This window comes from Notolepis coatsorum, assembly GCF_963971535.1.
Source record: "Notolepis coatsorum genome assembly, chromosome: 19".
Classification (NCBI taxonomy): Eukaryota; Metazoa; Chordata; class Actinopteri; order Aulopiformes; family Paralepididae; genus Notolepis; species Notolepis coatsorum.
In genome coordinates this window covers 31,705,340-31,731,384 of record NC_140183.1, presented here as the reverse complement: position 1 = coordinate 31,731,384, position 26,045 = coordinate 31,705,340, and the positions used below count along the sequence as shown (strand labels likewise).

Genomic DNA, 26,045 nt, shown 5'->3' with positions numbered 1-26,045 from the left:
CAGAACGGAGAAGTGGAAGATAGTGTGCCCCTACTGTGAGAAAGAACACTGGCTAGCGCAATGTGACTCCTTCCCCAAGCTGAACGCGGAGGAAGCAGGTCAATGGATAAAGTCCAACAAGCGCTGTTTTCGCTGTGCGCGCTCACACATGGCAGCCGAATGCCGCTTAAAGAAAAGGTGCACCAAGTGCGATGGAGCCCATCTGGACATACTTCACGACAGTAACAGACGGCGCCCTTCACCTGCACCATCCAGCCGCAAAGCGAGCGTCATGTACATCGATCCCGCCAGCAGCAGTGGAGCCCGAGTACTCCTAAAAGTAGTGCGTGTGACACTAAGCTACCAGAATAAAGTCCTGGACACTTACGCCGTCCTCGATGACGGGTCAGAGAAGACCCTGCTGCTCGCCTCCGCTGCGGCCCAGCTAGGGCTGCGGGGAAGCGAAACCCAAATGACAATTCGGACAATAAGATGAGATTTGAAGACGATAAAGGGCGAGAATGTCTCATTCTCTATCGCAGCAAGCGGCCAGCCTGAGCGACGGTACCAGATTGCAGACGCTTTCACCAGCCAAGAAATAGGACTGTCGCGGTACACATACCCCGTCGCCAAGCTGATGGAGAAATATGCACATCTGCGCAAGTTACCGATCCCGCTCATAGACAATGCTATGCCGACCCTGTTGATAGGCTCCGACCATGCAGACCTCATTGTCCCGATAGACCGGGTTCATACCGGACCCCGAGGCTGTCCTGCAGCAGTCGAGACCCGTTTGGGATGGACTCTCCAAGGCCCGCTCGCCAAATCTCTCAACCGAAGTACAGCCACTAGATGTCTCCACTCCCGAGTCACAGAGGGAGAAACCGCACTCCTGCAACACGTAGAGCGGCTATGGAGCTTGGAACAAATGCCCTTTAAGAATGGAAAGAAAGACATTCGCTCTAAAGATGACATTTACGCCATTCACCTCCTCGAGACAGGGACCAAGAGAGTCCCGGTCAACGGCGTGTTGAGATACGCCACGCCACTCCTGCGGCGAGAAGGAATGCCTACTTTCCACGCCAAGACAGACGCCATAGAACGGTACCTGCTGAACACGGAGCGGCGCTTAGCCAAGAACCCCGCCCAAGAGAGTGTATACCGCGCTGAGATTGAGAAGCTCATCACAGCGGGACACGTCACAAAGATGGACATTAAAGAGGCTGACCAGACCACTGAATCGTGGTACGTGCCCCACCACAAGGTCCATCACAACGGTAAAGACCGCATAGTATTTAACTGCAGCTACCAGATCGGATCCCAAAATCTGAATAAAGAGTTACTGCCCGGTCCCACACTCGGCCCCTCCCTACTCGGCGTTCTACTCCGCTTCCGCCAGGAAAAGGTGGCCATCAGCGGGGACATTAAAGGAATGTTCCTGCAGGTGAGATTAGTAGAGGCGGACAAGCCCCTGTTACGGTTCCTATGGAGAGAGAAGCCAGGAGATGAGCACCCAGCCATCTACCAATGGGAAGTCCTCCCCTTCGGAACGACGTGCAGCCCCTGCTGTGCGACATTTGCACTACAGAAACATGTAGCAGAGGACCCAGCAGCGGACGAAGAGGTCCGACACAGCGTAAAGAACAGCTTCTACGTAGACAACTGTCTACAAAGCCTTTCAACCCAGGAAGAAGCCGAGGCTCTCCTGATTAAACTCCGCGCCTCATTGATCAAAGGCGGCTTTGATCTCAGGCAGTGGGCCAGCAGCGATCCGCAAGTACTGCGCAGCCTCTCCTCCGAGGACAAGGCAGCCAGCAGCGAGACCTGGATGGCTACAATCCCGGGAGAAGCCCAGGAGATGACCCTGGGATTGGTGTGGCGATTCAAAACAGATTCGCTTCACTACAGACACAAGCCCCTGACTACGGAGCAGGGAAGGCCGGCGGCGGCGCCGACCACCAGACGGAGTGTGTACACAACACTCGCCCGACAATATGACCCGCTAGGATGTATTCTACCGTACACCACCAGGGCAAAAATGATTGTACGAGCATTGTGGACCAGGGCTGGGACGACCCCATTCCCGCACACCTTGAATCCACCTGGAGAGAGTGGGAGATGGAGCTCCACTCACTCCCAGGCGTTAATATGCGCCGAAGCTACTTCCCACCCACGGTGAGGCCAGAGACATGTAAAATGGACTTACACGTCTTCAGTGACGCCTCAGAGGTCGCATACGGATCAGTAGCCTACTTGCGGGCCCAAGACCAGGGGGGAGAGATCTACACAGCATTTGTCCTCGCCTGCTCGAGAATAGCCCCACGCAAGCAACAATCTATCCCACGTCTAGAGCTCTGCGCAGCCCTAGCCGGAGCGCACCTAGCCACGCTCATCCAACGTGAGCTCACCATACCGGTGTCTAGAACAATCCTGTGGTCAGATTCCACGACGGTACTCGCCTGGATCAAATCGGACTCATGCAAGTACAAAGTCTTCGTGGGAGTCAGAGTCACCGAGATTCAAGACTTAACCGAAGAGTTAACCGGAGAAACAGAGTGGCGCTACGTTGATACAAAACAGAACCCAGCTGACGTCATCACCCGGGGGATGCCCCTGGATGACCTCACCCGTCGCAATGTCTACAGTGACGGCCCCGCATTCCTAAGACTCCCGGAAGGACAGTGGCCCATGCCTATCCCGAGGGAAGCAAGTCCAGAGGAGGTGGAAATTAAGAAGTCTGTGTTCTGTGGATTGAGCACCGTAGCCTCCACCGACCCTAACATAAACGATTGCACGTCCATAGAGAGTGCACAACAAAGAACATTCCTGCGGTACCACCCGGAGTGCAAGTCCCCCGCTGATATGTCAGCGGCTAACTACGAGGAAGCAGAATTGCTTCTACTGCAGCGAGCCCAGAGAGACTCGTTCCCCGATGAATTGGCCTGTCTACAGGGAGGAAAGCCCGTCCCATCCGACAGCAGATTAATTCACCTGGCCCCCGAGAGCGACGCTCACACCCTCATCAGAGTGGGTGGTCGCCTACGCAGAGCCCCCAATCTACCGGATGACATTAAATACCCGATCGTATTGAACAGCCGACACAAGGTCACAGAGCTGATTATAAAGAAATACGATGAGGATGTACATCACGCAGGAGCAGAAAGAGTCTTCGCGGAAATCAGACGTCGTTACTGGATCCTACAAGGAAGAGAGGCGGTACGACGCTTCCAACGAACATGTCTAGACTGCCGCAAGTGGCGCGCGCAGCCCAGCATACCAAGGATGGCTGACCTTCCTCCATGTCGCCTCCGAATCGGTGACAAGCCATTCCACTCAACGGGTATGGACTGCTTTGGCCCGCTGCACATAAAGAAAGGAAGAGGAACCGAGAAGCGGTGGGGTATTGTATTCAAATGCATGACCACCAGAGCGATACACATCGAGCTTCTCCCGACCATGAGCACAGACTCATTCCTTATGGCCTTCCGTAGATTCACATCACGGAAGGGAAGACCGTCTACCCTATTGTCCGATCATGGGACAAACTTCAAAGGCGGCGAAAGAGAGCTGAGAGAGAGCTTCCAAGCTATGGGCCCAGAACTTAAGACCCACCTCGCTCCAGCACAGGTTGATTTCCAATTCAACCCCCCAAACGCACCCCACTTCGGTGGCACTTGGGAACGAGAAGTGCGCTCCATAAAGACAGCCCTGTACGCAGTACTTGGGGCCCAGACTGTGGCGGAAGAAGTCCTAATGACAGTCCTCACGGAGATTGAGGGAGTACTTAACTCGAAGCCCCTCGGATATGTCTCCAGTGATGTGGCGGATATCGACCCAGTTACCCCCAACACACTCCTGATGGGGCGGCTAGATCCCACATTACCACAGACAATGTACCGGCCTGAAGAAGCGAACGGCCGACGAATGTGGAGGTACAGCCAAGTATTAGCCGACAAGTTTTGGAACAGTTTCCTACTGCACTACCTACCGTCTCTACAGACCCGCCAGAAGTGGGTAAAGGAGAGAGACAATTTGACAGAAGGAACAGTCGTCATGATTATTGATCAATCACTGCCCAGAGCTATGTGGCCGGCCGGCCGCGTAAGCAAAGTGATCACCGGTGCCGACGGCAAGGTCCGAGCAGCTGAAGTGCTCGTCCAGGGTCGCACTTACACCCGTCCCGTGGCAAGGCTCATAGAACTGCCTCGACTCCCAGACACAATCGATGATGACCATGACCCTACAACCCTATGACTTTGTGAAGTTGACTGACCCCTACAGCAAACCCTTATGTGTAAATAGACAACGCGATTAATCTGTCTCCATTTAACTGATTAGGTCTGGGACCTATTCAGGGGGTGGCTGTTGTGAAGGGCCAGATTAAACCGAATATATATATTTATTTATATATATATATTTAATTGTATTTGTATATTCTCTAATATTCCCTGATATCCCTTGTATATTCCTTGTATAATATGCATTGAATATCCATTCTAGCCTACTGAACATCCCATAATAGTCTCCATTCTACTATTGGTCGAGACCTTGGTGCCAGGCTGCCATACCCCTCAGACCCAGTTCAAACGTACCGCTCGACATGTACGAACAAGTCCTAGTTCCGCGTAGGAATTTGGCTACCGCACCACTAATGGGACTATTTGTTCATAGTGCGTATATATACTGCGCTACTAAAGTAGGACTTTCTTTTCAGTCCAGTTTCTTACCCTCCAATAGAGTCACAGACGTAAAGCCTCCCTGCGATGCCACGTGTGGGAGTAAGGCCAAGTTCGGCCTACCATCGGTATTGAGACATCGTGTATATTAATATTTGAATGGTCATATTTGGCACTATATCGTCGAGTTGGACGTAGTCTATTAAGCTAATAATAGTCTGTTAATATATAGTGCTTCGTGCGGTGAGAATACTACCGTAGTCAGTACCCCATCGTTTCGGGCAGAGAACTGGCTGCTTACCCAGGGTGGTTGACCCTATGTGAAGCTGCACCCGAGGAGCCCCAGAGCCGACGAGCGAGTGGACCTGTATACCGGATTATTCTACCGACGACAGCCCGCCTTCCCAGGCACGGATTATGCTTTGGATACTTTGATTATTCTATGGATAAAGACCCCCGACACTACCGTGTGTTGGAACCCCCCCCCTGGAGAGGACGCAAGGTGAGGAGACGCTCTGCAAGACGAGGTCTCTCCACATCTCTCCCCCGTGGACCGGAGAGAGCCGGCCCACAAAGAGTCCACCTGCTTTCATCTGTGGTCCAAGGATCGCCGGCGCATTGAACGGCACTACAGTGGGTTCTCCTGGGATACCCTTGGCCGGACGAGGCAGCTGGATTCTACCCCCCCCCCCCCCTCCTACTCCTGTCGGCTTACAAGCGACGGATTAACCCCCTCTAGTGTATCCAGCCTATAATCATTAAAGTATCATTGCTGTTATTCCTTAACTATTCCAGGTCGTATATTTACCACCTGCGCCTTCAGAGATTGGACATTATCTATTGATATACCGACGAATACTCCTTGCCATAAAAGTGCATACTATTTCAATTCATAAATGTAATTAAGTGATTAAGTGTTTATTCTACACACCATCGCTGTGTAGGAAATAAAGACCTGTTTCTAATTCGTACATTTGTGTTGGATCCGTTTCATCTACGTGAGAGTGTTCATGATAATATATTTATGCCGTGTACTGGGTGGCCGAATATTAAGTACAAAGGTAGTGGTAGTAAGTATCATATCTAGTAATACAGTCAGGGAATTGTACCCCTCAGTTACACCAACGCTGCGGTGGGCATGATGTAACAGCGATACCGCGGTAATACCGATACCGCGGCAGCTCTACAGTCATGTGTACCTGTTGTCTAGTGTTGGTCCTTGTATCAAGAGCTCAGTCCTATGTACCTGTTGTCTAGTGTTAGCCCTTGTATCGAGAGCTCAGTCCTATGTACCTGTTGTCTAGTGTTAGTCCTTGTATCAAGAGCTCAGTCATGTGTACCTGTTGTCTAGTGTTAGTCCTTGTATCAAGAGCTCAGTCCTATGTACCTGTTGTCTAGTGTTGGTCCTTGTATCAAGGGCTCAGTCCTATGTACCTGTTGTCTAGTGTTGGTCCTTGTATCAAGGGCTCAGTCCTATGTACCTGTTGGCTAGTGTTGGTCCTTGTATCAAGACTCAAGAGGTCAGTCAATCAAGAAAATGACAACATGTCTCCATTCCTATTTTTGGCTGGGGCTACCCTTGTGTTTACATTGGGATTGCGTATTGGGCCTGTAAGACTGAAACGTGATTTCATCAAGATGTTGAATCTGGAGCTGCTCCATAGAGAATTAATTGGGAAAGATGGTGATGGTGAGAGCAGCCAGGAGGATCTCTGGGGATAACATTTTCTGACGCAACACTGCCATGGAATAAAGCTTATTTGGGTATAAAATGTAAAGAGAAAAAAAAGAAATCTTCCATTCATTGTCTAAGGAGCAGACCCAGATCTGGCATCTTGACGACACCACAGGTTTGAGTCTTTGAGTCTCATTTTCATGATTTTGGAAAATTGTGCCGGCAATACAAGCTAATAAATGGATGGTACTAGGGCTGTCTTAAATGGGACTTGGATAAGTCCTGTGGACCCAACTCTGGCCACTGACCACATGAGCGAACGGGTACATACGCACACAATACACGGCCACTGATGGATCCATGGGACTTGGTAAAGCACTATGGACCCAACTATGACCACTGATAAAAACGTAACTACACTAGCGTTATAAGAGCTAAACATTGCTACCTACCATACAAGTGCATTGGTTTAGTGCACTTCCGGTTGCCACTGAGCGGAAATGTTTGTGCGGACCTGTTCTCCCAAACTGGTAAGCAAATGACTGTTTTTACGTTATTTTCATTTTTACGTTACTATTATTATTATTATTTTTTTTTAAAACATTGATCTTAACTGATCACTATGACTTTATTGCTTTTATCGTTATATATGCCTATAATTGTGTACAGCACTTTGAGCTACATGACATGTATGAAAGGTGCTTTATAAATACTTACTTACTTACTTAAATACTTCAAAGCTTCGAAGCTTCGTTCGATGGGCATGGGATTCGAATATGAAAATAAAATTTGATTATTAAAAAAAATATATATAGGGGCCTATATATATATATGATTATTTTTTTTCAAAATCAACTCTGCCTCTCTTTGTTAACACTTTGATCGCCAGGGTTAAATTCATAATTTACCATCCCTCGCCAGCCCTATTTAACATGGAGAAGTTCCCCTTCTTTGCAGGGCTATAACTTTTTAAATTGTATTGCTAAATTGACATTACTATGGCCCATTCAACGTCCTATATCTATTGTTCAAGGTGTAGCAACGTTATACTTTTTCATTCACATATTCATACTAAAATACGGTCTAAAGTATAAGTATGTTTTTATAGTTTTCTGCAGCTTTCTCCAGAACTTGATTTATAGCCCCAAATGCATTATATTGATGATGAAATACAGTTTGATAGGAATCTGTGCGAGATAAAAAAATGTCAACTGGACGTGCTTCTAGGAGTTACTAAGTATGATCTGATGTTGACCGGATGGGCGGGGGGTCGTTTATAATTCCGTGGCCAACGTTATATCATTCATCTAGTGTGGGTGATATGATCATTAGAGCAGTTAGTATCGAACGCGTTGAAAAATAACGCTGGATCTTACCGTATCTTCCTCGCGCCGTTGGACGATGAGCGTGGAACTATTCCTATTATGGGATGTAGAAATATCCGATCCATTTCCAGGTTGTATAATAGTATATACGTCCAAATCATGTTGTTTATCGAGTTATTGGTAACGGATTGCTATCCGTTGTGATCAGCTCGAGTCCTGAGACTATTACCGAGTGATCGGACCGAATTGAAATGAGCACCCGCTTTCATTTCCTGTTTCCGCCCTGGCGATACGCCGATCGGCCACCAGATGGCGCTCTTGAACCGTTGGAGAGTTGAGAGGGGCTCAACAGTACATATCATGTCTCCGGGGGAGAAATATGATTTCGATCACAGATTTTTGAAATATTGATATCAAAGACGCTGCCCAGCGTCTTCGGCAGAATAAGCATGGCGGGGAAAGACGCTGCCCAGCGTCTTCGGCGATTAAAGTGTTAACTACAACAAGCAATGCTGTTTGTTATTTAAGATGAGGTCGGACTCGGCACTGACAGATTTGTGTTCATTGTGCTGCTTTTATAAAGCCTCAAATGCCTCATGAAAGCAAAGTTTTGTTTGTCTAAGATTTAAAAAGGTTTAAACTTTACAGCACTGACAAAGTTGAACAAAGTGCTGTACAAGTCCCACAACATAAAAAAATTTACTTTTTTTTATACTTTTTTTTATTTTAATTTTTTTTATCTCGAAGCTTCGAATTAAAATCGAATCTCGGCCCCGAAGCTTCGAATTCCAAAATAAAATTCGAAGGTCAGCCCTAGATGGTGCAAAGCCTGGTGCCTAATGATAGTTTCCTATTGGTGCTGCCCATAATGGCAAATACAACACACAATGAACGTGTTTTGATGTGGTAATTATATGTCCATTTTATCGTTAATATTAAAATTTCATTATAATTTGCCTAATTTCAGCCTTCTTAGGGAAAATTTACAAAACTAGAATATTTGTTTTTACTAAAGATCCAACGAAATAACAAATATTTTCCCTCTATTTTGCCAATGTTGTCTGCACCTGGTTCACAACTATTAATCACTTATCTGTAAAATAATACACAAAAAGAAAAATGTCTAAAGAATTCCATTGTTTTTTCTTCCTTGGAAAAGTACCTAATCTGTGAATCTATGCATCACTCTGCACTTGAAGGTGAACATAAAGAATAAATGTCCAATACAATTCCATTTGGAACCACGCCCTTCAATGCAAAGGTGCCAATCAAATTGATCTCCTGCCCCAAAGTAGATGTGTCAAATGGTGGAAACTTACGATACTGTTTCCATGGATGTTTAAAGACTACATTCACACTCAACCCCCTCAAATACACACACATGTCGTTAAAGAACCCAGGGCGGGGGCGCCCTCGTGGCGCATACCATAGTGCCTCGCGCACCTACGCGGCCGACTCGGGTTCGATCCCAGCTCCTGTCGTTATTTGTCGCATGTCCTCCCCACCTCTCCCGTTTGCCCTCTCCTCTGTCGGTCCTGCGTGACCAATAAAGCTGTAAAAATGCAAAAAATAAATAAAAACCCAGAGCGCTACTAGGCCCTCCTCTTTATGATAGGCGCCCTGGGTTCTTTAGTAGGTTCTCTCAGTAGGGGATTCCCTGACGCTCATGATGCCAAATTCCTAGGTCTCTGACATCAAGGTCACCTAATCATCCCTCCCCCTTAATTGGCTGATATCAATCTCTTCAGCCGTTGTGTAGTGTGATGTGTAGCCTGGTACCAGTGTATAGCAGCCATTGAGGCTGCATAGCCCAAGGTTGGGTGTTATACAGTGGTGGTGAAGGAGGCAATTTCCACCCTACATTGTAAAGCGTGTCTGGAAAAGCTCTATATAAAGGCATTTGACATCCATTCATTCATCAAGGATTAGTTTGTACTGTGTGGAATATGGTGATGATGTTAATATGTATTCTGTCCTCCTCTCCCAGGTTGCAGGTAGGAAAGGCTTCCCCCACGTGATCTACGCCCGCCTATGGCGCTGGCCCGACCTCCACAAGAACGAGCTGAAGCACGTCAAGTTCTGCCAGTATGCCTTCGACCTCAAGTACGACAACGTGTGCGTCAACCCCTACCACTACGAGAGAGTGGTGTCTCCCGGCATCGGTAAATCATGTCGTCGTCGTGGCAACGGTGGAGTGGTTCTCTATATAGGGAGGCGAAGCAGAAGTGTAGTTGCGCTGCCCATTGGTTGACCAGCGGTTAGGTGGCTATAGCGCTGTTTTCCATAGACGTCACTGATGTCATCTTATAGCAAGTGAACAAAGCAAACAACAAGGTTGTCAAATCACCTGTCGGTACCGCCCGCCATTACATAATCATGATGTACCGACTTTGGTCTTTGTAGCTGGAAAAGGTTTTGGTAAATGACAGTTTACTTTAGAGGTAAAATATATGGCGATTACCCCAAGTTTTACCGTGGGGGTGGTGACGAGTCTAACCGGCAATTATCAGTAGTAGATAGTTCTCTAACAAGCTAAACAAACAGCGATTTTCAGTAGTAGATCATATCCTAGCAAGCTAAACGAACAGCAATTACTTATGGTAATTCTTGGTACATTCCAAAATAGTCACAATTCTTAGCAAAGATATCTATTACTCAAGAGCCTCTTTTAACATGTATATACATAGATATCTATCACTCAAGAGCCTCTTTTAACATGTATATACATAGATATCTATCACTCAAGAGCCTCTTTTAACATGTATATACATAGATAGATAGACAAAAACCATGGTTAGGTACGTACCTTGGTTTTGAAGTCATGGTTCGGTATGGTACGTTTTCGGTACAGTGGGGGAAAGTTTGCAGAACGTGACTTTCCATGTTCCACTCAGGGGTGATGTAACTTAGTGTGCAGTTACTGTTAAGTAGGGCTGTCAACGAATATCCTATTTAAATGAATAATCGACTTGTAAAAAAACAACAACAAATAAAGACTTTTGAAGAACGTGCCAGTAGTAACAACAACAACTGTATGGCGTGAGTGACAGCGGAGAGAACTCAACTCTGTCGTGATTTTCACACTGAGCAATCTCAAGCCCCGGTTGGAAATACTTCGGATTTTGATCAACTTGTGGAACCTCGATACAAAGTTGTATGCTAGGTCTTCTAGTTCTCGCTTGTCGTTTGCGTTCGCCATACTATGAGGCTATGCTAAATTACAGGTAATCTCTCAGTGGTGTACGTGGGATGAATGAACAACATCCGGCCCTTTGCGCAAGTTATATTTTGGTAAGGGGGCGGGTTGAATTAAGTTATGCATGCAAAACAAAAGTCCCGCTAGTGGTTAAAGTAACGGTGTATTCGTTCGGTACACAGTGCATACTGAACCGAAGGACCCTTACCGAAACGGTTCGGTACGAATATGTGTACCGTTACACTCCTAATACATAGAGATATCTGTCACTCAAGAGCCTCTTTTAACATGTATATACATCCAAATATATCTCCAAGTCATGTGATTGACTGACTGATTGATTGTATGTAATCATATTATTAACACATCATATTATGAACATGCATGCTCATTCACACACAGTGCATGCTTATATAAACATGAGATAGCACACACCACATAGTCTACTGCAGGAATACACAACATACTTGTGAGCATACACCATTTGTAGAACACAATATGCACCATGCTAGGTTTCCACCCATACGTGTATGTACTATACTTGCAGTGTCATTTTAGTAGTTCTTGCATCCTGTATGTTTAGTATGATAGTCATTAATATGCTGTGAGTGTAATATAAGTACACTAGTACACAATATAAGGAAACTGATGTTTAAGCTAAAGTAACCTAAATACATCTGCAGTTTATTTTCAACATATTTAAGTACAACCTTTAACACACTATGCACAACTGAAGTGGTTTCAATTTAACACAAGTATACTTTCTGAAAATATATTAACGTTTTGTTTTTACTTGGGTGTGTGCACACACACACAGTTTGCGGGCTACTCATTACACCGTCAAGGAGTCCACTGCTATCCTCAACTCTCTTACCACTGTTTAGTCTAGCCATTACTGCAATGTTATGACACTGACTGGACCAAGTAAGGGGGCGGGTTGAATTAAGTTATGCATGCAAAACAAAAGTCCTGCTAGTGGTTAAAGTAACGTTGTATTCGTTCAGTACACAGTGCATACTGAACCGAAGGACCCTTACCGAAGCGGTTCGGTACGAATATGTGTACCGTTACACTCCTAATACATAGAGATATCTATCACTCAAGAGCCTCTTTTAACATGTATATACTTCCATATATATCTCCAAGTCATGTGATTGACTGATTGATTGTATGTAATCATATTATTAACACATCATATTATGAACATGCATGCTCATTCACACACAGTGCATGCTTATATAAACATGAGATAGCACACACCACATAGTCTACTGCAGGAATACACAACATACTTGTGAAGTTGTGAGCATACACCATTTGTAGAACACAATATGCACCATGCTAGGTTTCACACACACACACACACACACACACGTACACACGCACGCACGCACGCACGCACACACACACACACACACACACCATATAGCAACACAAAAGAGCGACACCAACACAATTGCATACATTAGAAAGCATAACATATTCTACACAAGCATGCCCAAGTCAAAAATGTTTATATTCTTCCATATTAAAAGTACATTTTAACATAGAAAGTGTGTTAAAAGTATATTTCCACCCATACGTGTATGTACTATACTTGCAGTGTCATTTTAGTAGTTCTTGCATCCTCTATGTTTAGTATGATAGTCATTAATATGCTGTGAGTGTAATATAAGTACACTAGTTACAGTACACAATATAAGGAAACTGTGATGTTTAAGCTAAAGTAACCTAAATACATCTGCAGTTTATTTTCAACATATTTAAGTACAACCTTTAACACACTATGCACAACTGAAGTGGTTTCAATTTAACACAAGTATACTTTCTGAAAATATATTAAAGTTTTTTTTTTTTACTTGGGTGTGTGCACACACACACAGTTTGCGGGCTACTCATTACACCGTCAAGGAGTCCACTGCTATCCTCAACTCTCTTACCACTGTTTAGTCTAGCCATTACTTCAATGTTATGACACTGACTGGACCAAGTAACGTGTTCTCTCTCTCTCTCTCTCTCTCTCTCTCTCTCTCTGTCTCTGTCTCTGTCTCTCTCTCTGTCGCTCTCCTCCTTTTCTCTCTCCCTGCATTTCCTCTCATCATCCATGAAGTTGGTCTTAGCATTCAAAGCCCAGGTGAGTTGTTGAATGTTTTTATCATTATTTTAATTACGTATTTTTTTAATTTATCTTGTTTTATTGAATCTTTGTTTGAGGGGTCTTCTAAGATGTCAGGAAGAGCAATGGCAATTACTGCTGAATGGGCAACTGTAACGCCTGAAGGACACAAAAAGTCCAGAAATGCCCATACGAGGCTCCTAGCAAACAGGAATGTCAATAGTAATCCATAATGAATTGTTCTCAATAACATGTGTATACATGAGTTCTTTCACATTTGGATTAGTATTATGTCAAATACAACAAAATTCCACCCTATTCTGAAACAGTGAAGCTAGCTAACGCCAAATTGGCCTGCATAGCTTGCCATGCACGGTATTAATGTCATCTCAAGCAACACATCGAAGCGATACAGGTGGAACATTGTTGTATTTTACATATACTGATTGAAGATGTAATGTTTTCATTTAAATTAGGGATGTCCGATATTATCGGCCTACCGATATTATCGGCCAATATCTGCATTAAAATGTGATATCGGAAAATATTGGTATCTGTTTTCAATTTTTTTTTTTTTTATCTTTTTTTTTACATTTCTATAACATTTATTTACCCAGGCAAGCAAGTAAGAACAAATTCTGATTTTATTTATTGTCAAAAGTATGCATAATGTTGTGTTAATTCCACAACAAGAGATATGTAATGTTAATTACCTGAAATTATAAAACATTTGGGGGGGGGGGGGGGGGGGAACCCTGCATATATCGGTATCGGTTGATATCTGTATCGGAAATTAAGAGTTGGACAATATCGGTATATCGGTATCGGTAAAAAAGCCAATATCGAGCATCCCTAATTTAAATGAATGGAAATGTTTTGAAATGCAAATATCAGTGTGATATAATGTTTGTATGTGGAAGTAAGTAACCAATTATGCAGCCAGAACACATTTTTCTCAGCCTTTGTAGCTTGGAATTTAATATTCTTGAACAACCAAAATGACCAGGCAAATTATTAATGGAGATGGAGGCAGTATTTAAAAGCACATTCAACCAAGACACCAGCATTTACTAATGTACACCATGAATACACAGATATGGCAAAATATTGAATTTAATTATGCAAGGCAGCATATTTTGATAGTTAACCCATGTGAAATTTTTTGGAATGTTTCCTCCAAATTCTATCTCAGAATTTTACCACTCAATAGTCAGTGGTCAGTAGCCATGGTGACATCGTCACGTGAGACCATACACCTGAACACTACTGTTACCAACAGACCATGTCATCACCAGAAACATAGAATTAGGAATTGTTTTGAGCCAGTAGTTGCAGACAGATATTTATTTGCCAAAAATGAAGATCTCCCAGGCTACTATAAGAGACAGGTTATTATTTGTCACGAGGCATTTATTAGAAGTTGTAGAGTAGAATTAAATCAGGGGTTTGAAAACAGTGTTTTTTGAGGCCAGACTTTAATTAGAAGTGTGAAGATATGTGCTAGACAAGAAGTGGTATTGTTTTGGTACCTTCAGAATGGAATAAACAAGAAAAGATAAACCTTTATTAGCCCTGTAGGGAAATGCAGGTGTCAAAGCAGCAACAGAAAAGAGAAAGAAGCACAGGAGAGATACAGGTGAAAATAAGAATCCAAACAAGCTAGGATAATAAGAATAAAAATATAGTAAAATAAACATAGGATAGGATAATTAATAAGAATCAAATATAGTAAAATAAACGTAAAGTAAACAAGCTATGATAATAAGAATACAAATATAGTAAAATAAACATAAAGTAAACAAGCTAGGATAATATGAATACAAATATAGTAAAATAAACAAAGTAAACAAGCTAGGATAATACGAATACAAATATAATAAAATAAACAAAGTAAACAAGCTAGGATAATACGAATACAGTAAAATAAACATAAAGTAAACAAGCTAGGATAATACAAATATAGTAAAATAAACAAAGTAAACAAGCTAGGATAATAAGAATACAAATATAGTCAAATAAACATAAAGTAAACAAGCTAGGATAATAAGAATACAAATATAGTAAAGTAAACAAGCTAGGATAATAAGAATACAAATATAGTAAAATAAACAAAGTAAACAAGCTTAGGACAATAAGAATACAAATATAATACAATTTAATTAAAAGAACATCTAAAATCTGCACTGGGTCTCAGAGTGAATAAGTGAAACATGTACTCTGTCAATAATATAAATATGTGTGTGTATGTACAGCCCACTCTGGTATACAAATACAGATGTAATTTATACTATGTATAATATACAGAATGTAACTCTGTCCTCAGTCTATCCTAAGTCTACAACTTTAACTATCCTAAGTCTGCTTTTGTATAAATATACAGAACAAAACTCTGTCCTCAGTCTATCCTAAGTCTACAACTTTAACTATCCTAAGTCTGCTTTGGTATAAATATACAGAACATAACTCTATTCTAAGTCTGCCCCAGTGTAAATATACATACCTGTAACCTAAGTCTAGCTCGGTACAAATATACCTAACTCTATCCTAGGTCTAGTTCTGGTACAATATATATAACTAACCTACTAACCTTGCACAAAGTCTATCCTGTGCAAATATACAGTACTACATTCTTTGTCTCCCCTGGTATAAATAAACGGCACATAACTAGTCTCAGCCTTGGTATAGATGTACATATACTTATATAGTCCATGTGCGGCATGAGTCCATGCAGGATTCAGTAGTTAAAAGTTCAAACAGTTATCCAGTTCTCCGGCAGTTAGCCAAGTCAAGCCTTGCCCTTGGTTGTGGAGCCTGGTGGCTACTGGCATGAAGGATTGGCCAAAGTGCTTTGTGGTGTGTTAGGGGAGGATGAGTCTATGGCTGAATGTGCTCCTCACCTTCGCTAGCTCATCATAGAGGGGATGGGAGGAGTTCTCCAGGACAGCGTCCAGCTTCCTCCTCATCCTCCCCTCCACAACGGAGGTGTAGAGGGTGAACGGGAAATGTGACAGCACAGTGCCTTGGGGGGGCACCGTTGATGCTCACCAGCACTTCTGACTGGCTGCCCTGCAGTCTGACGTATTGTGGTCTGTTGGTGAGGTAGTCAGTGATCCAGGCCAGCAGGCCATGGTCCAGCTGCATCAGAGAACTTCTCCGCTAGCCGGAGTGGCTGGATGGTGTTGAGTGGAAAAACATGATTCTCATGGTGCTGTGCGGTCTCTGCAAGTGCGTGTGTAGGCTCTGTAGAGCATGTAGGTGATGGCATCCTCCACACCAAACTTCAGGGGGTCCAGGGAGTGATATCACAGCAACTGACCTATAGTCAGATCAGAGTTCTGTTCTTTCAGGGACACGTGGACAATAGGGAGGTGTAGTCTGACGTCACTTTAGTTTCCTGCGCGGTCCACTCGTATAGGGATTTATCATTAGGAAAATAAATGATCGGCTATTGTAACAATTCTGCCTTGTGAACATGGGCAGGCTTTCCATTTTTGCACAAAATTTGTTCCCTTCTATCACTAACATTATTGTTTAAGCATTTTTGGTTGAAATAAAGGTAGTTATAAGGTTTTTAATTTGTCGTAAAAAAATAACTACACTTCCCAGTAGAACGCCTGTCGTTCAGTGCTGTTGCCGTCGGCAGCGCCAGAGAGAAGTGTAGTTCCTCAGTGAACGAAAACATAAACGTTGTTATTTTGCTACCTTTACGATTAATTGCAAATTTTTTCATGTTGAGCTATAGTTTGTGGATGAATACACACAGAAAGGTACACCATGCCAATGTTCATACTTTATTTGTTTTAAACGAGACGATTTAGAAATGGGTCCATTGGAAATACATGGCGATTTCAAGAGGGGTGGACCGTGCGGGAAACAGCAATGACGTAACCACTACACCTCCCTATGCAGGAGGTTTTCCAGAGCTGGGGCACCTTCTTTATCCTCAGGGAGTCACATACGTATGAATTGGGGGGGGGGGAGGAAAAGGAGGCGAAATGATAGGTGGGTGGAGGCGCTGGTGAGTTGGGGGATGGGGGATGAAATGTGTGAGTGGGGGCACTGGTGCTGGTGAGTGAGGAACCCACACTGCCCTGCAGAGCTCATGTTGCACATTCGGGGGTCCCCTCAATGGCAGTGCTTGGCTGACCCCCCCACACACACACACACTTCCCTGGAACTGTGGGTCTGTAGCTTGCCTTGTAGCTGTCCTTGTCTGCCCTCAGCCCCCCTCCCCAATACCCACCACTGACCTGCCCTTCAGCGCCCTGCACTGTATCCCCACAGCTGTGACAGTGTGAAAGTGAGTGTGTAGCATGCAGGGCTGAGGAAGAGCATCATGTCCTCAGCACCCAGTCTACCCTGTGTGCCCACTGTTGCTATGTGACTGATGAAACCAGGGACGTGCACACAGGACTTTAGAGGGGCAAGTGCTCAAAGGCTGAAAAGGGCACTATACCTGTGTGTGTTTTAACTGAGCGCGCGAGCCCGATTTTTAAGGGCCCTTTTCGGGCGGGGTAGTGTTGTCACGATACTGGAATTTCGACTTTGATACGATACCTTGAAAAGTATCGATATTATCGATATTTTCTATACAAAAATATATATATATATATATATACAAATTTTGCTTTTGTTGCTGGTTGATTCTCCTCAGCTTCTCTCTGGTACTATAAGAGAAGATAAATATAACACTTTTAAAACCCTTTGTTTATCTTTAGATCACACATTTAAAAATAACTGTTCATCTCACTTCAATCATTTTTATTGCAGAACGTGGTATTTTCTCAAGCAGACAGATGTAAACACTGTAATCTGTGTTGCATGTACCTGACAAACTGAACTGTTATTACAGTCATATTCCGACTTAACTGAATGCACATGTGTGTGTGTGGACTACTGTACTATTACAGGTATTGAAATGAACAATGCAACTTCCTTAAAAATTTTTTTAATGAATAATTAAATATCGATATTTCGGGAAATGAGTATCGAAACCGTTTTAAATATTCAGAATCGATATGTATCGATTATTCGATATTTTTGACAACACTAGCGGGGGGCCCCCTTTTTATGTGTTTTGGGGGGTTTTGGTGATCAAATATTGAATATTGAACTATAATAATCAGTGCGGGAGCTCACTTATCCTTGAAAGACACTTTTATCACTGACTTAAAAGGCCCATACATCTCCATAAATATTCAGGGAGGAGGGAATAAGTGCTTACCCTACAGACCCCAAGAAGTGCTGTATATTCTGTATTGTTTAATATAAATGCATTTTTTATTCCAATCCCGATTTGTATTTGAGATTCCCAAATCCCATCGGACTTGACTTCTTTGTGTCCCTCAATGAGTAATATGTAATACCAGCATTCAACTGTATGCGCCACAGCGGTTTCTATCATCATCATCATCACCACCCACGCTATGCATAAAATATATAGGTCCGCGGAGAGGCACGCTGAGGAGGCCGTGCAAACTGCAATGGAATATGGGGCATCTCTCTCTTTACCTAATATTTTGATTCTATCCTGACATTTTTCAGTTGGAAGGGCAGTCTATATGCGTAACGGTAAAAGGGGCACTTTTTTATGAGGCTCAAAAGGGCAGGTGCTCAAGCACCCCTTGGGCTCTATGTGTGCACGTGCCTGGATGGAACTGCAAGGGTACATTTACATTTTACATTTAGTCATTTAGCTGACGCTTTTATCCAAAGCGACTTACAAGTTCTGTACGACAAGTCAGCAGGTAGATAGTATACTGTATATGCGACTGATCCGACTGCCAGGTAGACAGTCTAGATCAGTGGTGTCAAACTCAAATACATAGTGGGCCGAAATTAAAAACTGGGACAAAGTCGTGGGCCAGACTCAATATTTATTGAAGAATTGATTTCAATTGAACATGTTTTCCATTTTCTCCAGATTTATAATTGTAAGGGGCTGAGGGGAATGGTGATTGATGGCTGCTATGTTCCTGCCTGTTGGCTCCTCCCAATGGAGAGAAGAGGACTGACAGCTTCACACATGCAGACCCACACTCACAGCTGTCTCTCAATCAGCAATCAGCGTGCCTCTCAGGCCATGGTTACACTTACAACGTTTAATTTTCGAATTATTTCGTTTGCATGTCCAAGTTAAAAGGCAACACTGTTTTGGCAGGCAATTTAGTTTTCCTAGCAGCAACGCTCAAAGGGGGTTTTTATTTTGAAAACTCGCCGGCAACAGTGCCATGTAATATGCGCGAGCCAGATACGGAGCCGTTCACGCCCAGCGCCCATGCGCACTAGACACCTACGTCCGCGTGCCCTTGATATGACAGATGATGATATCACAGAACGCTGCTAGAACAAGACGCAAATATTATTGCTCAAGATGTAAAATACGCTAGTGAGCAGGGGAGGCACTAGTGAGCAACGCATGGAGGACAACCCGTCACTTTCAAACATTCTATCCGCTATTAATAAGATGAACAGCTGCATGAACGAACAAAGCCTGTTTTAGAAGCCTATAACCAATGTTCGAGATAAACTGTTCTTAAGGTCCAGATTAATGATTAGACTTAAGTCAAAAACACATGGCAGGCCACGGATAAACTATCGATTTATATGGAATTCGTTAAACGTATCCGTTGTCTTACTTATTATCATGATGATGATGATATCACAGAACGCTGCTAGAACAAGATGCAAATATTATTGCTCAAGATGTAAAATATGCATAAAAGATAGCCACTTATACTATTCTGAGAAGATAATTCATCTGTATCACAACCGAGTCACGGATTTTGTCGAGGCAGGTAGCATTATGTCGGGAAAAATTTAATGAAATAAAGAAGTGTGAATTAAAGAAGTTAAAACGAAGTTTAGCCTATTCAATTGTTTTAGAAGCCTATAGCCAATGCCTGCGTGTACGTATTTTAACGCTCTGTGGACGACTGGCCGAGGACTGCGAGGAGGGGGAATTGCAACCGTGTACAAGCAAAACTTTGACTGAGTTCGATTAATGATGCCATAATTGCTTTTAGGCACACACACACGCTAACATTGAGTGTTGCATGCCAATTAAAGACCTCTGCGACAGGTCCTGCATTATTATACACATGCGAGCTCTGTGCTCTCGAGCTATCTCTGTCTGGCTTGTGCACGCGACAAATACCTCCTGCGCATACACCGCAGCCTCAGAGAGAACAGAGAGAAAATAATAATAATAATAATAATAATAATAATAATAATAATAATAATAATAATAATAATAATAATAATGGATTGGATTTATATAGCGCTCTTCATGACACCCCAGTGACCCCAGAGCGCTTACAGAGTCCATTATTCGTTCATACACAGTCATACCGGTGGTGGTAAGCTACAATTGCAGCCAGAGCTGCCCTGAGGCAGACTCACGGAAGCGTGGCGAATAATCATCGCCTACGGCCCCTCCGACCACCACCAACCACCTAGTTAGGGACTGGACTACAGTAAAGGTAGTTAGGTGCTCCAATGGGAGCCGGTATGATTTTGTTGTTTTGCTTCATTTTCTGTTTTACTTAAATAAATGCCCCTGGCCATTCTCCAGCGGGGAGCTAAAGCGATTTGACTGTGTGTTTGATTACTTGTACAACCATATTGCACCTTCCACCTACCCCTGTCTGCTACCTTTGTTACATAATGATTAAGCTTTTCATATGGAAACAAACTTAAGTGTTACTTAAACATTGAATCTGGATCAAGCACAGCTTATTATAAAAACATGAGAAGCATGGGCGGCTGATTGGCGCAGTGGGCAAGGCGCTCGCCACTAATACAGGAGACGCTGGGTTCGAGCCCAGCTCTCTGCGTTGCTACCGGCTGGCCGGTCGTTCATACTAACACAATTGGCAAGTGTTAGAGGGTGGGAAAGCCGGTGGGTGGGGATTGGACGTTGTGGACAGCGACTCCTACAGGTCAGTTTGGTGACGCCGGTGAGGCGGAAGCAGGAAGTAGCGGGGGCAGCGTGAGCCTCCCACGCGTTACTCCTCGCCACAGAGTTCGAGCTGCTGCGGTGAAAAGATGCGACAGGCTGCCTCCTCGTGTACCAGAGGGGACACGTGATGCAAGGCTTCTGTCCTCACTACAACCGACCAGTGGGAGGCATAGTCTAGCAACGTTCAAGACAGGGGAGGGAAGAATTGGATAATACGAAATTGGGATGGGAGAAAAATAGAAAATGGGGAGAAAAAGTGCATAAAAAGAATATAAATAAAAACATGAGAAGTAACATTTCAAATAAAGATATCGGTGGCATTTGTCTCTTTTTTTATTTAAATAAATACGAAATTAACTAAATGAAATTATTATGCCCCTCTTGAGTTCATTTTCAATGGAAACCTTTTTTAACTCAATGGACGCCACGCAGTTGAGCATCGTTTGTATGAGTATAGTTTTAGAGTAATCCTGTCTAATCCCAGAAAACGATGCTATGCAGCAATACCTGCAATTCACAAATTCACAATTCACGTTTCTCGCCTGTACACGCTACTATTTCGAATTCACATCTATATCGGTATTATGTTTCATCATGAAAGGGTGGGGGGGGGGGGGTCTTTTGATGCTTTGATCGTCACCAACGGCACACGTGGAGTAACGTTACACACATATCTTGTGATCGAAGTGAAGTCATGGTTGGATCACAGCAGGATTGATACCATATAGGCCTTACCTTCACTAGGATGTACCCCAAAAAGAATATTCCAATGATCTGATCGCGAGTCCCAGTATTGGTGTTGATCGTGTCGCCAACATAATCCGCCACACATCATGCACCGGGAGCACGCTTCACGCTTCTCAATCCGATGGGGGCAACCGCTCCCCTTGCCTGACAAATAAAAATCCGACGGAGACTTTTGATCGACGTACAGGCCAAGATATAATGTTTCAAAGGGTGCTAGATACTGCCACCTGGGTGGATGCGGCCGGTATTGCACTTTGGAATTCTCAGGATGATTCCCCATGTTAACCCCGAGTCCGTGTGCCTGTAATGAATGGAAATATCGAATAAAAGAAATAACGATGAAAACCTGACTATACTCTGGTCTGGCGCTGAACGGTTGGCGAGTTAACCCGACTTTACTCTGGCCTGGCACTGATTGAGTTAACAGGCAACAACAAGAAAAATTATAAATAAAATAAATAAATAATAATAATAGGCCATGCCTTAGCGTAGCAAGAAAAAAGTGCCTAAAGAAAACGTTCATTCAACCTCAGTTTGCTATAGTCTGATTTACTCTGATGCACACTGGGCCAAGCCAGATACCTGGCATCTTTTCTTAGATGACAATTCATTAATGTTTGGGGTCAGGCTCTGAGCTGAGGAAATCCTCAGGATTGAGTGAAGGTGAGACGACTCCTGTGTGATGTTTTGTTCAACTTCATCAAAGAGAAAAGTTGTTCACATAGATATGTGCTGCCGAACATACAAAGCATTTGAGCAGCTTGGGTACAGAGCCTGGGGTATTGTGTCAGGAGGCGCTGGGGCAGGAGGAGCTGGGGCATTGTGTCAGGAGGAGCTGGGGCATTGTGTCAGGAGGAGCTGGGGCATTGTGTCAGGAGGAGCTGGGGCATTGTGTCAGGAGGAGCTGGGGTATTGTGTCGGGAGGCGCTGGGGCAGGAGGAGCTGGATCAGGAGGAGCTGGGGCATTATGGCAGGAGGAGCTGGGGCATTGTGTCAGGAGGAGCTGGGGCAGGAGGAGCTGGGGCATTGTGTCAGGAGGAGCTGGGGCATTGTGTCAGGAGGAGCTGGGGCAGGAGGAGCTGGATCAGGAGGAGCTGGGGCATTATGGCAGGAGGAGCTGGGGCATTGTGTCAGGAGGAGCTGGGGCAGGAGGAGCTGGGGCATTGTGTCAGGAGGAGCTGGGGCATTGTGTCAGGAGGAGCTGGGGCAGGAGGAGCTGGGGCATTGTGTCAGGAGGAGCTGGGCATTGTGTCAGGAGGAGCTGGGGCAGGAGGAGCTGGGGCATTGTCAGGAGGAGCTGGGGCATTGTGTCAGGAGGAGCTGGGCATTGTGTCAGGAGGAGCTGGGGCAGGAGGAGCTGGGGCTTTGTGTCAGGAGGAGCTGGGGCATGAGGAGCTGGATCAGGAGGAGCTGGGCATTGTGTCAGGAGGAGCTGGGGCATTGTGGCAGGAGGAGCTGGGCATTGTGTCAGGAGGAGCTGGGGCAGGAGGAGCTGGGGCTTTGTGTCAGGAGGAGCTGGGGCATGAGGAGCTGGATCAGGAGGAGCTGGGCATTGTGTCAGGAGGAGCTGGGGCAGGAGGAGCTGGGGCTTTGTGTCAGGAGGAGCTGGGGCATGAGGAGCTGGATCAGGAGGAGCTGGGCATTGTGTCAGGAGGAGCTGGGGCTTTGTGTCAGGAGGAGCTGGGGCATGAGGAGCTGGATCAGGAGGAGCTGGGCATTGTGTCAGGAGGAGCTGGGGCATTGTGGCAGGAGGAGCTGGGGCATTGTGGCAGGAGGAGCTGGGGCATTGTGTCGGGGATGAAACGTGCAGCGCCACAGACTCCTACTTTGACTTGAGTGTGTCACTACATTGGAGTTCAATCAGCTCCATTTGGAGGTTGGTTTGTGCGTTTTCCACATCAACTGCGAACGGATTACTGATTTCTGGGCTTCAAAATTGGAAAATCGCAGGGTAAACTCAGCGCTGAGTACGAACATATATTCTGCTTCCCACCTGTCTTGCCCGAGTATATTACATGTGACTGATCCAACTGCCAGGTCGATAGACTAGATACTGTATTTTACTAGTTTATTAATTTCATTTATGAAAAGGTGGAGATGGGTGCACCAGATTTAGCAAGAAGCTAATTTCTATCTGTAGTCCTTGACAGTAAACAAATAGGTACAATACAGACAGTAAAAGTAGAAATAATATAGTCTTAAAATATTTAGCCCTCCCTTCTCTCTCTCTCTCTCATTCTTCCTCTCCCTCTCTCTCTCTATCTGTCTCTCTCTCTGTCCTGAAATGCGGCTGACTCCCTGCTCTGCTCTTGTTTTAAGAGGAGGAGCAGGCCTAGTGATGAAAGGCAGCTGCTTTGACATATCACAGTTGAGTGGGGGAGGTGCTCCTGTGATGAAAGGCAGCTGCTTTGACCTATCACAGTTGAGTGGGGGAGGTGCTCCGGGGCTTTGACCTATCACAGTCGATTGGGGGAGGTGTTCCGGGTCTTTGAAATGGTAAATGTGTGAAATACTGGATAGATGTACTCTTGGTGACGATGTCATCTGCCTCAGCAACTAACTCACCCGTGTAGAATACTTTTAGAAAATATGTATTACATGGAGATGATGATTAATGCATCAGAAGTTTGGGTCTAAATACTGAATTATTTTAAGTAGAGCCCGACCGATAATCGTTTTTTGGGACCAATACCGATATTAGAGTAAAATATTTAAATATCGATATATCAGCCGATATTTGATTAATGCATCAGAAGTTTGGGTCTAAATACTGAATTATTTTAAGTAGAGCCCGACCGATAATAGTTTGAGTAAAATATTTAAATATCGATATATCAGCCGATATTCTGCATATATATGTAAAAAGAAAATAAATGTTGGACATTAACTGAATTGTATTTGAGCTAGTTTGCATTGCTGTTCTATTCTAATGATGCATTATCTTTACATTTAGGTTATATATAGGTAGGTATATTAAAAAAAAGACATAATGAGTGAAGTCACTGGCAAAACATCTGATGTCCTCTCAACTGACTTTAAACCACGTATTCTCTACTCTATCAAGCTAGACTTCTGATGTCCTCTCTACTAACTTTAAACCACGTATTCTCTACTCTATCAAGCTAGCTATGAGATTTATGCAGTCAGTGCTGCTGAGTGTTGAGTAGGGATGTCCCGATCCGATCACGTGATCGGGATCGGGGCCGATCACGTGATTTTCCGAAGATCGGGATCGGCAAAAAAAAAAAAAAAAAAAACGATTTTTTTTTTTTTTTTTTTTTTTACTTTTTTTTTTTTTATTCAACAAACATGACCATGTTCACGTCTTAAACTCATACTGAGGCCTTAGTTTTGGTTTTAAATTGCATATCATCATTCATTTATTTATTGTCACAGAGCAGAAGAATTTTGCCAAAACAAACCAATAGTATCCAGCTGCAGAACGGCAGACCAGCCACAATCTCAGACCCAAATAATTTTTATTTAAATTTTTTTTATCCCAATTTCTCACATTACATTCACCCTGAATGTTGACGTTATCCAGGTGAAAAGTTAACTTCATAAATCATTTGATGTATAATTAAATCAAAGGAAATGCGTTTGGGTCTGAGAGTGTGGCTGGTCTGCTGTTCTGCAGCTGGATACTATTGGTTTGTTTTGGCAAAATTCTTCTGCTCTGTGTGACAATAAATAAATGAATGATGATATGCAATTTAAAACCAAAACTAAGGCCTCAGTATGAGTTTAAGACGTGAACATGGTCATGTTTGTGGAATAAAAAAAAATAAAAAAAATAATTTTGATCGGATCGGGAAATATCGGTATCGGTAGATACTCAAAATCACATGATCGGGATCGGATCGGGAGCAAAAAAACGTGATCGGGACATCCCTAGTGTTGAGTGTTGTAAACAATGACTGAGTATTATGTAAACAATTGAATCAATATTGAATCGAATTGGGTCCTTGTGAATCGAAATCGAATGGAGTAATACCTAGCCCTAATTTTAAGGTATGCCCTAAACGTTAGGAGCATAAAATAAATGGATATGTGTCATACGGAAGACAAAGTAGAAATATTCATGTACAATAGCTTTAGGAAAGTGGTTACAATCATATAAGATAAGGAAATAAAGGGCTAATAACCTAATATTACCATTGTACCAAGAGCGCTTTCCTGTAAACAACCAAACATTGAGCTTCTAGGCTTACCAAAAGCTTCTTCCTGTAAACAACCAACTGTTACTAATGTACCAAGAGCTTTTTCCTAATCAACCAAATATTACCAACGTACAGAGGGCTCCTTCCTGTAAACCACTAAATGTTACTATATAGAATCTTCTTCCTGTAAACCACTAAATGTTACTAGCAT

General features: G+C 43.8%; 1 protein-coding gene across 4 annotated transcripts in view; it reads left to right on the top strand.

Moving 5' to 3' along the window:
* Positions 1–26,045, top strand: part of LOC311246014 (mothers against decapentaplegic homolog 4-like) — a 114,976-nt gene that overhangs the window by 62,118 nt on the left and 26,813 nt on the right. For all 4 annotated transcript variants that reach the window (XM_084336076.1, XM_084336075.1, XM_084336073.1 and 1 more), the window contains exons 3-4: positions 9,643–9,817; positions 12,962–12,985. In XM_084336076.1, coding sequence (XP_084192202.1) covers positions 9,643–9,817; positions 12,962–12,985 — 199 coding nt within the window. The remainder of the gene's footprint in view (positions 1–9,642; positions 9,818–12,961; positions 12,986–26,045) is intronic.